The sequence below is a fragment of the Capra hircus genome, chromosome 22 (genome assembly GCF_001704415.2).
Source record: "Capra hircus breed San Clemente chromosome 22, ASM170441v1, whole genome shotgun sequence".
Lineage (NCBI taxonomy): Eukaryota > Metazoa > Chordata > Mammalia > Artiodactyla > Bovidae > Capra > Capra hircus.
In genome coordinates, this window is record NC_030829.1 from 56,618,769 (window position 1) to 56,635,739 (window position 16,971).

At 50.1% G+C, this 16,971-nt stretch overlaps 1 protein-coding gene across 7 annotated transcripts in view; it reads right to left on the minus strand.

The window, feature by feature from the left end:
• The window catches only part of TSEN2 (tRNA splicing endonuclease subunit 2), a 45,207-nt gene extending 29,234 nt beyond the window's left edge, over positions 1-15,973 (minus strand). For 2 of the 7 annotated variants that reach the window (XR_001917010.1, XM_018038259.1), the window contains exons 1-4: positions 9,783-9,814; positions 7,613-7,827; positions 5,811-5,892; positions 927-963 (exon numbers count right to left, since the gene is read on the minus strand). Coding sequence is in view for 6 of the 7 variants with exons in the window: in XM_018038259.1 (XP_017893748.1) it covers positions 927-963; positions 5,811-5,892; positions 7,613-7,827; positions 9,783-9,813 (365 nt within the window). In the remaining variant the exon portion in view is untranslated. The other 5 variants (XM_018038264.1, XM_018038262.1, XM_018038260.1 and 2 more) reach the window with 5 other exon arrangements.

Consider the following 16,971-nt stretch of genomic DNA (forward strand, 5'->3'; position numbering starts at 1 on the left):
GGTGGGCAGTGCCTTTAGAAAGTCCTGCTGTGATCAGCTCCAAACACCACTAGAGAGGCAGCAGGAACAGAGACGGAGAGTTGGGAAGCCTAAGGGCAGAGCGGCAGCTCTCATCAGAAGCCAAACTGAGGCTGGTGATCCCTCCGACCCATCCTGGGGGCCCCTGACCCCTGAGTGGGGCCACCTGGACATGCCTCAGCTTCGCAGGCAACCCTGTCCTTGGACACACGTCTTCCATCTGCAGAGAACACCCTGCTCCACCTCTTACTGATTAAGGCCGACTTAGTATTGGAAATTCTTGGCAAAACGGTTTTCAGTCAGTCTGCTTAGGTCTAAGTGCTGACCCTGAGCAAGTCAGCGAACCTCTTCCTGTCCTGTGTCCTCACCTTCCAAGACAGACAACAGCAGGACTGACCTCCGAGGGGCAGCGAGCGGACGAAAGCAGCTAACCCATCAAGCTGCTATGAACGCAGTGCCTGTCGCATGGGAGACGCTCCAGAAATGCTGGCATGCACAAGTTCACAGTCACCCCCCACCCCAGGCTCTGGAGCTGCTCCGCCTGGTTTAAGTTCAAGTCCTCCTGGGCACCTCTTGGGAGGCTCCCCACACAGGGGACGCAAACAACTATACCCATCTCAAAGGTTTCCCGAGAAGATGAACTGGGACGATACAGGTAGGCGGCCTGGACCAGGAACGGTGCTGCTATGACAACCGCAATGATGCTGAGAGCGAGGGCGACAGCCCGTCACGATACTCATCACAGAGGAGGCAAGTGCCTCCTCCTCCTCTCCCACCAGAGTCTACAGTGACCAGACCACATGGCCCCAAGGAGAGGACCCAGGGCTCTCCTCCATTCCCATCTCCCACACCTGCCCAGCGCCTGCCCCACGTCATTCTGCCCACGGCCAATGTCCGCCCAGACTTACTTCTTTGATGTGATTACCGGCAGGTCTAGCTTCATATCTGCAACAACAAGGAAGTTTCGGTTAGTTTACAGACTGACAGCCTAGAAGAGACAGAGAGAATTTCAAGGTCTGCAAAAATCTCACACCCAGGAAGTTGATTAATCCTGTCCAAGCAGCCACAGCAAACACGTGCTGTATAAACCACCGCTCTCTGCTGCCCACAGCCCCTGCAGGCGCCGCAGACCCGTCAGGGCTCAGACATGACCTTGGAACCCTTCTCAACACTCCAGCTAAGTGGCCACGGCACGGAGGGGGAGACTATCCCCTCTGGATGCTCAGGCCCTCGACTTATTTATTTTCACTTCCTAGACCAGGGATCGAATCCGTGTCCCCCGCATTGCAAGGCAGATTCTCAACCACTGAACCACCAGGGAAGCCCCAGGCCCTCGATTTCTCAACGAGAGCGCTGAGGCCCTAAAGGTGCACACTTCATTCTGCTGGGCATCTGGCCAGAAGAGTCTTTCTGGCTAAAGCATTGACGAGGTCACATCGCGGTATAGGTTTTCGTCCTCGACCTCCCTGACCCTGCCCGTGGGGAAGTCATCTCTGTTTTCTGACTCCCTGCCCAGTGCTCTAAACACCTGGAGTCGTTGATGTTCAGCTTTAAAATCCTAGGGAAGCGAGTTCACAGACTCCTATCTCCTTAGGAATGAGAGTCTTCCTGGTGTCGTGACCTTCCCCTTCTGGTAGTTTTACAACAAGCAACAAGTTAGCAAGTGTTACTGACACCCTTCCACTTACCAAGCACAGGAATACAGAGGCAGTAAAGCAAATCCCCTCTCCTTAAGATACTCACACTCTAGCAAGGGCACCCACTCCAGTCCTCTTGCCTGGAAAATCCCATGGACGGAGGAGCCTGGTGGGCTGCAGTCCATGGGGTCACTAAGAGTCGACACGACTGAGTGACTTCACTTTCACTTTTCACCTTCCTGCATTGGAGAAGGAAATGGCAACCCACTCCAGTGTTCTTGCCTGGAGAATCCCAGGGACGGGGGAGCCTGGTGGGCTGCTGTCTCTGGGGTCACACAGAGTCGGACGTGACTGAAGCGACTTAGCAGCAGCAGCAGCTGGGGAGACAGACCAGCTGAACCGCTGATTCTAACCCCAGCTGATAAATGGCAAGGAAAGCAAGTGTTGTCAAGGGACTGGCTCACTTGAACTGGAAGGGTTAGGAAAAAACACAAAGGAGAAGGGATAATTGAGTTGGGCTCTGCAGAATGAGCACGAGGTCGCCAGGCAGACCAGAGGAAAATAAAGAGGGATCCGTGCAGAGGCTGGGAGACGGCAAACACACGGCAGCCCACGGTGGGTGTGATGCCAACAGGTACAGCAGGGTAGGACGGAAAAAAGGGTGGAAGGTGAGGCTGAGGCCAAAATGCTGAAGAACATCCTAAAATGGACACTTGAGATCTACGTTGTGAGAGCACCGTACGCCCTGAATCTCTGCTTCCTTGGCCTAAATCCATTTCCTTCACATTTTGATCACTATCGGAAACTTTAGTTATACTACATAGATCAGGAAAAGCTTCTCAACACTTAAGACCATCACACTATTTGAAACTATTTATTTCTTATTTTGCCAAGTATTAGTAACGGCTGAGGCTGGGTGATGAGGACAAAGTCACAGTGCTTATTTGCTCTACTTTTTTTTTCCTCCCTCTTTAAAAATTAAAACTCTGAAAAAATTTAAAGTGTATAAAAGTAGAGAGAATAGTACAATACATTTCCATGTTCCCATCACTCAGCTTTAACTCACAGCCAGTTCGGGCTTCCCGGGTGGCTCAGCGGTAAAGAATCTGCCTGCCGATGCAGAACGGGATTTAACCTCTGGGTGGGGAAGATCCCCTGGAGGAGGGAATGGCAACCCACTCCAGTATTCTTGCCTGGAGAATCCCATGGACAGAGGAGCCTGGCGGGCTACAGACCATGGGGTTGCGAAGAGCTGGATGCAACTGAGCAACTGAACGAGAAGTCATGCTCCATATGTCTTCTGCCCCGGCCCCCTCACATCATTCCGTCTTTGGTGCTTGTGTGCTCAGCTGCTAAGATGTATCCGACTCTCTGCAGCCCCCTGGACTGTAGCCTGCCAGGGCTCCTCTGTCCATGGAATTCTCCAGGCAAGAATACTGGAGCGGGTTGCCATTCCCTTCTCCAGGGGATCTTCCCGAGTGTTCAAAGCAACTGGAGAGCAAGCCCGAGCTGGCCCATGGAGGATGACACACATGGGGGCCTCCACCCCTCATCTGCGGTGGAGACCATCCTGGACCGGCTGACAGCCATCCAGTCCAGCTGGATCCATCGCTGGATCCATCACTGCGGCCAGCAGATCCATGACTAACCAGACATGAGCCCATCCAGCCAAGAACAGCAGACCTACCCAGAACTCCCCTGGAGACCAAATGAGCAAACGGAGCTGCTGTTGAAGACCACTGGATTTGGGGGTGGTCTGTTCCACAACATCGTGGCAGGAGATACAAAGTCTGTCCCATTAGGACTGAATCACTGTGGTTTTGGTTTTGGCCATACCACATGGCATGTGGGATCTGTTAGTAAATGTACTTATTTTTGGCTGTGGGGGTTCTTCATTGCTGCGTGGGCCTTTCTCCTGTTGCAGAGCACCAGCTCTAGGGCTTCAGCAGTTAAGGCACACGGGCTCAGTAGCTGTGGGGCATGGGCTTAGTTATTTCATGGCCTACGGATCTTTCCCGACCAGAGCTCGAACCCGTGTCTCCTGCATTTGCAGGCGGGCTCTTCACCACTGAGCAACCTGGGGAGCCCCTATCATATTTTAAAGTCACTCGAAATAGCTTCCCCTGTGGCTACACCATCAACGTGATATACAGATTCTTCATTCTCTCGATTTTTGTGTGTGTGTGTTTTTTAAATAAAATTAACTTTTAAAAATCTAACTTGCATTTGTAGTCATGTAATACGTTTACAAGTTTCCAAAGTCAAATCTAGTCTCACTTCTCTCTCCATCCTAGTCTATCCCTCCCTCACAGGCATTTAAAATTATAGTTTATCCTTCTTAACATTTCAAAACCTATTTGTAATCTCCTCCCCTTAGATGACCCGTGGCACACTGTCCTTTAACTTGCTTTCTCTGCTTAAAAATAATAGCCTAGTGAGCCCCTACTCCTATCTCAGCTCCACAGCACATCCTTCTGAGATTGGTCTATACTTTATTCTGCTGGTACCCGCATGGCTATTTGGGTTATTTCTAGTCTTTTAACATTAGGAAGAGTGTTGCAATGAACAGCCCTGGGCTCTTTCTTTTCATATTTTTGCCAACTTATCTTTAAGATAAATTGTCAGGAGTGGAATTGCTGAGTTAAAAGCAAACGCATCTATTGGACAACTGGGTATCTTCAGGCGAAACAATGAAGCGGGACCCATATCCTACATCAAAGAAAAATTAAATCAAAACAGATGAAAGACCTAAACTCAAGAGCTGAAACTATCAACCTCTTAGAAGAAACCCCGGGGAAAATCTGCGTGAGCTTGGATTTGGCAATGGTTCCCTAAACACGATAGCAAAAGCACACGCAAGAAAAGAAAAAGGATAAATTAGACTTCATTAAAATGATAAACTCTTGTTACCATGTCACACCCATTAAAATGGCTGTTATTCAAAAAAACAAAATGACGAGCGGTGGTGGGGATGTGCAAAAACTGGGAAACCTTACGCACTGCTCTGGGGAATGTAAAATGACACAGGTGTGATGGAAAAGTTTGTGGTTCCTCAAAAAATTAGAATAATCGTTTGATCCAGCGAGTCCACGCCTAAGTATACACAAAGGAAGAACAAAAACATATGTCTGTACGGAAACCCGTACATGAATGCTCAGACCAGTGCTACTCGCGACGGTAGAAACAACCCCAATATCTGTCTGTGAACAAACAGATAAAAAACACAAAGTATATCCTACCATGGAACAGCACTCAGAACAACGTTCTGATACATGCTAGGACATGGATAAACCTGGAAAAAATTTATCCCACGTGAAGGACACAAGAGTTTTTTCCCCTTACAAGAAATATTTAGAAGGGGCGAAATCAAGGGCACAGAAAGCATGCAAAGGTTACCAGGGATTTGGCGGGGAGGTGTTGGGGGGAGTGCATACGTGATTTTTAGAGACGTCCAGTTCCCCTCCGTAACGGCCATACCACCTGCAGCCCCACCAGGATCACGTGAGAGTGTTTCTCAGGGCTTACCAACAGGGCACGCTGTGAAACTTTAGGATTTCTGTCATTCTGATTGCTGAAATGGTATCTCAGTGCAGTTTTAATTTCTATTTTTTTCTTGCTATATAATGTTTTTTTAGAATCCTTTCTAATTATGTTTTAACCTGCTGGTATTGGTTACATACTTTCCATGAGACTCCGCTTAGAAAACTACACCAAGATGAAAGATTTATAAAGTAAAGAGGAACAGCTATTGAGAACTACACACATTAGTACATTTTACAAATACATCAATGTCATGGTTACTGTTGCAAATTCCGAACCTAAAAATAAAATATAAAATTCACTTTGCATATGGGTGAGCAGATACTTAATGACTAGAACCTTCCACATGCCCAGGACACTGTGAGGCAATGCTTAACAACAGAAAAGTCCGAATAACACTTCTGTTAATTTCAGAAATTACATGAAACACATTTTCACCAATTGTTAAGAGCCCTTTCACCATGATTAGAATTATTTTAGCTGGTATTTTTAGCAGTAAGATTGCAGTGGCATATTACTTCTCCTTTGGAATTTTATTGTATAATCTGGTGTGAGAGGTAAAAATGAAGAAAAAAGATAATTTGCCAAAAGAACGCAATGTTGTACAAGTCTCACCTTTCCATTTAGCAACCAGCTTAGGATCTGAGATTGTGAAGTTTGGTCGGCTTCTGGACAGGATGCCTTTTCCAAAATAACCCTTCCGGGAAGAGAAGAAAGAGAGTTAGCTCATGTTGAGTTATTCATTTTTTTAGCTGAAGGAGAACTATCTGAATTAACAAGAGAGTCATCGCATTGTTCACAGCTTGACATCTTCCTTTTGATTATGTAATGATTACTCTGAAGATCGATCATAGCATTGTTTTCCCTCCGATTGTGTGAAGGGAGCTGGGAAGTTTCCTGTGCACGTCATTTGTCTCCGGAGTAATGCTTTCAGTCTGGCCCGGGGAGCTGAAGGTGAAGGGCAGACGGAGGCAGGGTGCCCTCTGCACATGTGGGCCAGGAGCCACATCCACCAGACACAAAAACCTTCTTGGATTCCCGTGCACCCAGACTGGTTCTACTCCTCTCCTTCCTGCTGACTCCAAAACCCTGGCTCCCTCTCCACCATTTCTTAAAAACCAGAATATATTTAAACCCACAGACCACTAAAAGAACAATAAAATGAACACCTTATACCCTCCGCCCAGATTGAACAGTCAGAATAAATCACTGGCACAGCGCTTCACAAAGCCTCTGCTAAATGTTACGTGTTGCGACTGTCGGGGAGACTGTCCTTGGCCTGGACCTCTGAGCCATTACGGTCAATGCCATCCTCGTACCCCACCCTGGGAGGCTGGCTGTGACATGGACTTTACATAAAACGAGTCGAGAAGCCACACTTACAGAGGCAGTAAGTGGACCGGGCGCGCCGGGGCGGGGAGTGGCGCCAGGGAACCTCCTGTGGCCGTGGGGAGGCTCCACAGCTGGACCGTGCTGTGGCTGCACGGCTCTCTGAGTCTGTTACGGTTGTTGTGGTGTGCACTTGAAAGGGTTAATTTGATGGCTTTATACGTCCGTAACGGAGAAGGCAATGGCACCACACTCCAGTACTCTTGCCAGAAAATCCCATGGACGGAGGAGCCCTATGGGCTGCAGTCCATGGGGTCACTAAGAGTCAGACACGACTGAGCGACTTCACTTTCACGTTTCACCTTCATGCATTGGAGAAGGAAATGGCAAGCCACTCCAGTGTTCTTGCCTGGAGAATCCCAGGGACGGGGGAGCCTGGTGGGCTGCTGTCTCTGGAGTCACACAGAGTTCACGACTGAAGCGACTTAGCAGCAGCAGCAGCATACCTCTACAAAGCTGTCTTAAAAGTGCCTCCAGCGTTGAACTGGCTACGGGGCAGAAGATAAGGAAGCTTCCCATCTCAACCCACACCTATCAGTGACGGGAAAAGCCAAAACCGGAACTCGCCCTCATCAGAGGAGAGGTCCTCAACCAGGAGGGCAGGCAGGTGAGGAGCCAGAGGAGAAGCAGAGGCCTCCTCTGGACTGTCCTGCAGCACAATGGTCTGCGGCTCCACAGTAACCCCCGGGATGGAAGGGCGTGAGGGCCACATTTTATTTCTTACCCAGGACGTTTCTGTAAACTGCTTAAAATTTTTTGTCTTTAAACAATGAACACATGTTGCTTTTACATTCAAGGAGCAAGAAAGGTCGACACGCTGACCAACTTCCGTGCTACAGTGTGGGTTCGTGGTGGGGGTTATGGTCCTCTGGGCTTAAGGCTTCAGGGTACCGGATTCAGCTCCCATGCTGGACTGGATCTCAAAGAGCGTGTGCGGGTCACTGGTGGTCTGCTTCTGGAGGCAGGCAGGGGAGCATGGCTGGCTCAGGGCTGTCGGGGAGCAGCCGGGCCAAGCTGCCCACACCTACCTTCCCGTAGAGCTGCTCCATGTCTTCCAGGCCCCTCACGATCACGTGGCTGTTTATCATCTCAGCCCGGAAGATTCGGAAGTCCTTCTCAGGACCACAGTCCTGACCACAAGGGATGGGCAGGGGAGACTCATAGCTGTCGTGCACTCTTCTCTTCCTCTTTGGGGGATGGAACACTGCCTCCGCCATCTTCCCAAGTGACTGTTCCTTCAGAACTGTAAGAGACAGACAGAAGCAAGTCAATCGGTTACCATGCCGATCAGACAGGCAAGCGCCTGTATGCCCAGGCTCAGAAAAACCTCGTGGCCTGTGGGAAAAACAAAATATTCAAGAGAGACAAAAACAAGACGGATCTGTTGAAGCAGTACAAACCCAACTCCCCGAGGGGACCCCCATGAGTTCCCACAACAATGCCCCAGGAGTCGTGGTACGATTTCTGATCGCAGCTGGTGCCTGAGCCTAGAGACAGGTCCATGGGCACAATGCTACTCAAAGGCCTCCTGCTAGCGGGCCCAAGAGGGCTTCTGCCCTCGAGGATTTCTCCCGCCCGCTCACTCAGCCAACAGACATTTATCGAGCACCCACCAGAGGCTCCTAATCACCAGGGGTGTTAGGGACAGAGAGAGAAAACCAAAAGGACCCCGTCCTCAAAGAAGTACAGGTAGTGAGCACTTCGTATTCCAAAACAGGATCATCTCCCAGTTTTTCAGGTAAATTAATAATAATGACAATGTCTTTAAATGGTCATCATTGAAGGCACCAAGTGTGAGCGGCTAAGAGCAGGAAGCGTCAGGCCAGGGTGTGGGGACCGGAATTGGCTTCCCGCTGCCCAGCCACGTGATGGGCGAAACTTACTTTCTCTCTCCACGCTTTTGTTTTCTCCTCTGCTAAATAAGGATGAAAACAGGCTCCATCTTATAGTGAAGACCCAGAAGGTGCCTAGAACAGCCTTCAGCATGTGGCACCGAGCGCTCTGCGGGCCCAGTATCGTTACTATTATGGGCAGAGCGCTGCCAACACTGCTGATGGATGAGAAAGCAGGGCCAGGTCAGAGAAACGCTGTCAGAGGCCCGGAGAGGAAGGGCTCGGCTCCAGGTGTCCCTCTCCTTTGAAGGCTCACTGCTTCTCCACGTTAGGGGCTGAGGGTTATGGAGAATCCTGGAATTACTTGACACCCAGCACTACTAGAGCCCCTTGAACAGCAAGGAGCTCAAACCAGTCCATCCTAGAGGAAAGCAACCCTGAATATTTGCTGGAAGGACTGATGCTGAAGCTCCAATTCTTTGGCCACCTGATGCAAAGAGCCGACTCGTTGGAACAAACCCTGAGGCTGGGAGAGACTGAAAGCGAGAGAAGGGGCGACAGAGGAGGAGATGGTTAGACAGCATCACCACAACTCAGCGGACCTGAGTTCGAGCAAACTCTGAGACAGTGAAGGGATAGGGAGCCTGGCGTGCTGCAGTTCAGGCAGCGACTAAATGAGTCGGACACGACCGAGCGACTCAACAGCAGCAGCACTCGGAGGGAGGAAAGGAAGGTGAAGCCGGTATCTCTCCCTTCCTCAACCCCGAGGAGCCAAAAGGAGGACAAAGCACACACAGGCTGCGGCTCAGCAATGGCTGGAGGAGGGAAGTCAAATCGGGTGCACTGCTGTGACAAAGACAGAGGACCACAGCAGGTGTATCGGCTCAGCACAACTCAGCCACGGGCGGGGCGGGGGGTGGGCGGGAAACGCAGGCAGTGCAGCAGACAGGGCCTGGCGCTCCGGGCGCTGGGCAGGCCTGCCGGGACGGGACGGGGACTGCAACCTGCCCCGCCCCGCGTCCCGGCTCTGGACCGGACTGAGGCTGACAGCACATGAGGTGCCTGAAGACCCAAGGGCGCCGTAGCAACCACGTGTTTAGCCTCCCGAGCTCCAAACGCTCGCAGGGGAAAAAGCACCGCTGACTGCTTAGCTGCGCCCTGCACTTGGTACCAGCATCTGTTGGACACAGTATACACTCAAGCCTGAAACAGCCAGTGAAGGTGGTGAAAGCTGGAGCAGGAAGCTGAGGGGCTCCCGAGTTTCAGTTCAGTTGCTCCGTCATTTCCTACTCTTTGCAGCCCCATGAACTGCAGCACGCCAGGCCTCCCTGTCCACCACCAACTCCCGGAGTTTATTCAAACTCACGTCCATAGAGTTGGTGATGCCATCCAACCATCTCACCCTCTGTCGTCGCCTTCTCCTCCTGCCTCCAATCCCTCCCAGCATCAGAGTCTTTTCCAATGAGTCAACTCTTCGCACGAGGTGGCCAAAGTACTGGAGTTTCAGCTTCAGCATCATTCCTCCCAAAGAAATCCCAGGGCTGATCTCCTTCAGAATGGACTGGTGGATCTCCTTGCAGTCCAAGGGACTCTCAAGAGTCTTCTCCAACACCACAGTTCAAAAGCATCAATTCTTCGGCACTCAGCTTTCTTCACAGTCCAACTCTCACATCGATACATGACCACTGGAAAAACCATAGCCTTGATTAGACGGACCTTTGTTGGCAAATAGGCTATCTAGGTTGGTCATAACTTTCCTTCCAAGGAGTAAGTGTCTTTTAATTTCATGGCTGCAATCACCATCTGCAGTGATTTTGGAGCCCCCCCAAAATAAAGTCTGACACTATTTCCACTAGTTCCCCATCTATTTCCCGTGAAGTGATGGGACCAGATGCCATGCTCTTAGTTTTAGGCCCATTAAGAAGAAACCCAGGGACTTCCCTGGTGGTCCTTAAGACCCTGTGCTCCCAGTGCTGGGGGCCTGGGTTCCATCCCTGGTCACGGAACTAGGTCCCCCACACCACAACTAAGAGTCCGCGGGGCACAATTAAGAACCCACTGCCAACACTAAGGCAGGGCACAACCAAGTAATTAAAAATAAACATTAAGGAAGCGTGCATGTGTTGCTACAGACTCATCGGCCACGTGTGTGTTCACACTTTTTGATTTTTGCTCATGAGACAGCAGAGAAATAGTATCCGGTGTGGTTGTAATTTAGCCTTTTTAAAATATTTCAATTTTTTTCTGTATGGTTTTTCATTTCTCATATGGTTGAGGTCATGCTGTGGATACGAGGGGAGACAGACACGCCGGTCCTTTAACGAGCCCACGGGCCAGATGGGAAGACAGACAGACAGACACAAATCATTCCTGGCAGGACAACGAGCACCAAGGACAGCAGGGACAGGAAAGCGAGCCCCCCCCGCCCAGCAGACCCACTCCTCCCAGAGATGCACAACTCTTCCACTCTTTCTCCCACAGGCTAGGAGCCTGCATGCTGCAGCTGACAAAAAAAAAAGGTCCCAAGTGCCGCAAGACCCAGCGCACCGAAACAAATGAACTATTAGGGAAAAGAAAGAAATCAGAAGCACTGTCCCATGTGTAAGGATTCCTCTAGCCACTCTCCAAAAGATGTGAAGGAATTAAATGAGGACAAAGGAAAAGAGAAACCAGGGACGTTAAGACGGTGACAACCAGTTACAATAGGAACTATAAATAAAGAATCAGCAAGTTGGCAGATTGCTTCATAAGATTGCTATAGAGTATTCCAGACAGCAAAATGCTAAGATTCTAAATGAGTCCCCCAACAGATGTAAATATTGAGCATGACTGTATACATTTCATATACATATATATGTGTATCTATGCACACATCTTGCCATATAGTGTTCAGAACAAAACTACGTATACCACGTGTTAATGGGCAATTAAGAGATTCCCTCTCAAGAGCATTTAAAGTAGACTTTCACTTGCCAATTTGTCACTCAACCCAAGCAACTGCAGCGGACCCCAAACCACATGGGGTTTACCTGCATGGGTACATGTATACCCAGACTTGTTTCAATGGTGAATGCTACAGTGATACACCATCCATGGTTGGTTGAGTCCACAGATCCTTAGCCTTAGATATAAAGGAACAAGGGATATGGAGGGGGACTGAAAATTACCCTCGGAGTTTTGACGATAACAGAGGGTCAGCACTCTCACCTTCTATGTTATTCAAGCGCCAAGTGCATTTAGCATGCAACTGAACAATCGGCAACTTATTCCAAAACTTGAAATAACGTGTCGACTTTTTTGAGGCAGGATGCTGGTTTCCAGCTAGGATTTCCAGGAATAATTCATGGACTTTTATAAGCAGTTCACTTTTATAACTTAACCGCTGCTTAGTATTTGACTTGTATATATTACATTAAAAGATTTTTAAAAACAGAAAATGTTCAATGACTAACTTCACGCACTTCCAATTAAATTCTCTCAAACCAGTGAAAGAGAAAAGTTCTGTTTTAATGTGCCTAGACTGCTTAGGATTCTCCCTTTCAGACTGCTGTTATACTCTTTAAGAAAGCCTAAAATGAGCTCTGACACTTGATGCAAGAACTCTGTACTTCAACCCACGTTGGCATCATATAAGGTTCCTCTAACAAGACTCCCTGCTTTTCACAAGACCTCCAAATTTTGGAGGTCTGGCATCGCCTCTGTGCGTGTGGCCGCATGGACATCAAGGAGGATGTGCCTCTCAGTAGGCCTTCCAAATGTGCAGCGCTACCATTACAATCGTGTGATTTTAACAACCCACGTATGGTCCCTGAACTCAATGTCATCTTCAAATTGATCAGGACTAGAAAACTGTGGAAGCCACTCGCACATTAAACTAAGACCTGGTGCAGCCAAATAAGGAAATAAATAATAAAAGGATTTTTAAAAACATGCTGCATCCATATAGGCTTCCCTGGTTGGTAAAGAATCCACCTGCCAATGCAGGAGACTCGGGTTCGATCCCTCGGTCGGGAAGATCCCCTGGAGAAGGAAATGGCAACCCACTGTAGTATTTCTGCCTGGGAAATCCCATGGACAGAGGAGCTTGGCAGGCTACAGTCCATGGGGTCCCGAAGAGTCAGACATGACTTAGCAACTAAAGAACAACATATCCACGTATTGGAATATTACCAGCAACTAACAGGAATGAAAGTTAAGAGGGAATTCTCTGACTTCTCAGCAGACTTTAAGACTCTCTGCTTTCACTGCTAAGGTTCAATCCCTGGTTGAGGAACTAAGTTCCTACAAGCCATAACGTGTGGCTAAAAAAAAAAAAAAAAACAGTTTAAAAGATTAAGAAAATTGACCTGGGGTCATATATAACAGTGGCTCTCAAGCTTGGCTGCTCTTAGAATCACCTGGGGAAATTGTGAAACTCCCAATGCCCAGGCCTAACCTACAATTACATCAGAAGGTCAGAGATGGGGTCCAGGCGATTTCAATATGCAGTCCATGGTTGCAGCCACTAGAGATAGGATGGCCTATTCAAACTCGATGCCAACAGCCATCCCACTGGAGAGAGGAGGAAAGGGGCTGGGGGCTGGCGCCGAGCACCACGCACCTGTAAGGGGCTGTTCCTTTTGCTTTTCCAAACCTGGCTGTATGACTCCAGGCACCCACAGTGTTAAGTACACTATACATTTAGTTTTCTATCAAAAGCAGGGCTTGTTCCTAATTCTTCCCTTGAGCACACAAGCTAACATCTTTTAGGTGTTCCGTAAATGTTTATTCCAAACAAAACAAAGGAAGACAAAAAGGAAGGGGGGGAGGCACCATTATTTAATTTTCCAACCCCCTGGGCCCACTCTGCCAAACCAGCTGGTTAAAGCCTCCCACTCAGAACTCACATTCTCCCTATTAAGAAAACAACAACACAAAAAAACACGTTTGAGGCTCCAAGTGCGTACCCTGTAGGCGAGGGGAGGCAAGGATGAAAAGGAAAAGACAATCCTGCCTCTGGGGAGCTTTCAGGTTAGAACCCGAGACTAAGACACACAAACAAAAGTTAAACCTTTGAAGACTGATGGGTGATTGTGCGATCGAGCCTGGTACTGGGCTTCCCATGTGATGTGCGAGCCAGGCGAAAAGCTGCAGCTGCAACTAATGAGCAAAAAAAAAAAAAAAAAGTCAAGGGCTCAACAGACTCTCCCAACTCCGTGTCATAACCTGTCCCTTTGCCGGTCTCCTACAGCGGCGCCCAGCAACCCTACTAGCGACCAAAGAAGGCTCCCCTAGGGCACGGTCTGTTATCAGATGCACCTCGCCTTACTCTGCCCGCGGCACTCTGCCCCGCGGGGTCAGTGTTTCCACAAAAAGCATAGAAAAGAGAGAGTTGCAGATACACGGAGGAGGGGAAAGGGGGCTAATATTCCGGCAGAACTAGAAGCCGGGCCCTGCGTCCCGGCCCAGTTCCGCGTGGCTGTGCGCCCGGAGGAACGTCCCTGAACCGCTTCTACTCTAGCCCCGGAGAGCTTTCTGAAAAGGCGAGGCCTCCTCCCGCGGACGAACCCCGCCCCCCCCCCCGCGCCCCCAAGGGCCACGGCCACCGCGCTCGGCGCCTCGAGTCGCACCCGCTCCCGGGGGCCCAGGGTACCTTACCTTCCTCCGCCCCCAGCGCGCGCGCGGCGTTACCCCGGCAACGCCGGCCGGGAGACGGACACCGCTGCCGTCAAGCAGCGCAGCCGCAAAGCCGGGCGACTGCGCAGCCGTGGAGCCCGCGAGAGCGCCCGCCGGGTCTTTGCGTAGCGCGCCTGCGCGAGGCCTACAGGCGGGTCTCCGTGGGGTGTGACCCCCGGTGTGAGTCGCGGGCGGCGCGTCCTTTTTCCTGCGCTTCCCGCGATTGTACCGATAGCCCCTCTGCACAGGTGCTGTTCTCGTTTAATCCCCACAGCAGTCCCACAAGATCGGTTTCACAGATGAGACCTAAGTTACTTACCCAGTGTCACGTAGCTGAGGTATTGGAGTGACACGAAGCCAGGTCTTCAGGAGTGTGGTCTTCGCCCCTGGGGAGATGGGATGCTTGAAGCGACTGCACTTGACATGACCCAAGCCCCGAGGAAGCGGGTAGGCTGAGCTCAGCCCGCAGACTTCAGCCTTCTCAAGGCTTCTGTGAAGTGAAGCATGCAGGGAACCTGTAAGGAATTGCCCCCTCGCAGAGGGCACCACCCAGAAGCCACGGTGGGCACCGGCTGCCCCGTTTAGCGTCCAGGACAACAGGCCTGGAGTCAGATCTGAGTTAGCATCCTCACCTCCCTCCTCACCAACTGTGTGATCTTTAGTGAGTGACAACAAGAGCCTCTTGATGAAAGTGAAAGAGCAGAGTGGAAAAGTTGGCTTAAAGCTCCACATTCAGAAAACTAAGATCATGGCATCCGGTCCCATCACTTCATGGGAAATAGATGGGTAAACAGTGGAAACAGTGACCGACTTTATTTTGGGAGGGGCTCCAAAATCACTGCAGATGGTGAGTGACTGCAGCCATGAAATAAAGATGCTTACTCCTTGGAAGGAAAGTTATGACCAACCTAGACAGCACATTAAAAAGCAGAGACATTACTTTGCCAACAAAGGTCTGTCTAGTCAAGGCTATGGTTTTTCCAGTGGTCATGTATGGATGTGAGAGTTGGACTGTGAAGAAAGCTGAGCACAGGAGAATTGATGCTTTTGAACTGGGTGTTGGAGAAGACTTGAGAGTCCCTTGGACTGCAAGGAGATCCAACTAGTACATCCTAAAGGAAATCAGTCCTGAATATTCATTGGAAAGACTGATGCTGAAGCTGAAACTCCAATATTTTGGCCACCTGATACGAGGAACTGACTCATTTGAAAAGACCCTGATGCTGGGAAAGATTGAACACAGGAGAAGCGGGAGACAGAGGATGACATGGTTGGATGGCATCACCAACTCAATGGATATGAGTTTGAGTAAACTCCTGGACTTGGTGATGGACAGGGAAGCCTGGTATGCTGCAGTCCATGGGGTCACAAAGAACTGGACACGACTGAGTGACTGAACGGAACTGAGCCTTTCTGAACCACAGTTTCCTCTATTAAAAAATGGGTCATCAGGATCATGAGGGATGAGCAAAACAAAAGGTGCCTTGGGAATTATAAAAGCTTCTCCTACCTGGTTTTAAAGGAGGCCTGGTAGGGAGTGCAATATATACCTTCGTAAAATAAATCCCAGGGTCCCCAGCAAACATACCACACATGCTGGGCAGTGTGGAAGGCAGGTGGCAGGAAAGGGTGGCAGATAACGCCAGAGAGATTAATGAGGCTGAGTGTGACGGGCTCTGAAATCCGGACCTTCCCGAACCTCCTCTTGTCTCCGGACCTTCGCGAACACTGGCCTCCACCTGGAACATCCTTCTCCTGGGTCCGCAGCAGTGACCCCTGGCTGCCCTGTAGGTCTCAGCTCAGACCTCTCTTCTTCAGGACACTTCCTCTTGCTTCCCAGGCTGCCTTGGGTGACATTCCTCTGTGTTCTGGGATAGTCTGGTGCCCCCTGAAAAAAAGGAGTGAAAGTGTTAGTCACTCAGTTGTGTCTGACTCTTTGTGACTCCGTGCATGGATTGTGGCCCGCCAGGCTCCTCCATTCATGGACTTCTCCAGGCAAGAACACTGGAGTGGGTTGCCATTTCCTTCTCCAGGGGCTCTTCCTGACAAAGGGATTGAACCCGGGTCTCCCACACTGTAGGCTGATTCTTTACCCACTGAGCCACCAGGGAAGACCTGCTGACCCCTGTGATGTCCCTGATTCCCGGTCCTCCTTAACTGGACTGTGAACTCCTGGCAGAAAGAGCCCCAGACATGGCACTTAGTGGGTACTCTGCCTGCAGGGGCCTTGACTGCTCAGCTGAGGAGTTCAGACTTTAGAGAACTAGAAATCAGAGTAGGTTCCTGGTTAGAACGTTGCCAAGAAGGGGGAACTTCCGCAAGATTTGCAGAATGGTGGTGCCGGCCTGGACTGGGTTGGGAAGAGACAGCTGGAGGTGTGCTGTCATATTGCACCAGAACAAGGCGATGGAGGAAATACTGGAGCTGGAAGGAGAGGGTTTTTAAAATGAAAGAGAATGCAGAGGTTGTCCAGTTCAACTTCCTTATTTACCTGGTAAGGAAAAAGGCTCAGAGTCGCCAGAGGTAACAGAGCAAGTCTGAGGGGGAGCTGAGACTAGAGCCAGGGCTGGGCAACCTCAGTGGGTGCTCTGCGCTCAAGGGCTGGGGATGTGCCCACGATGGGCTCTCAGGGGCCTTGGTCTGGAGTCCTGTCCCCACACAGGGTCCTGAGAAAAGGCTAATGAACAAGGTATTCTTGCACCAAGATTTTCCTCTCGGTGGTGTGTTTGTTGATCTCTGCTCCCCCACCCCCACACGCCACGCAGGATCTCAGTTCCCTGAGCAGGGACTGAACCCGGGCCATGGCAGTGAAAGTCCAGGATCCTAACCACTAGGCCACCAGGGAACTCCCAACAGTGGGTGTTTTAGACCTTTTGCTATGGTCCTTTTCAAACATACAC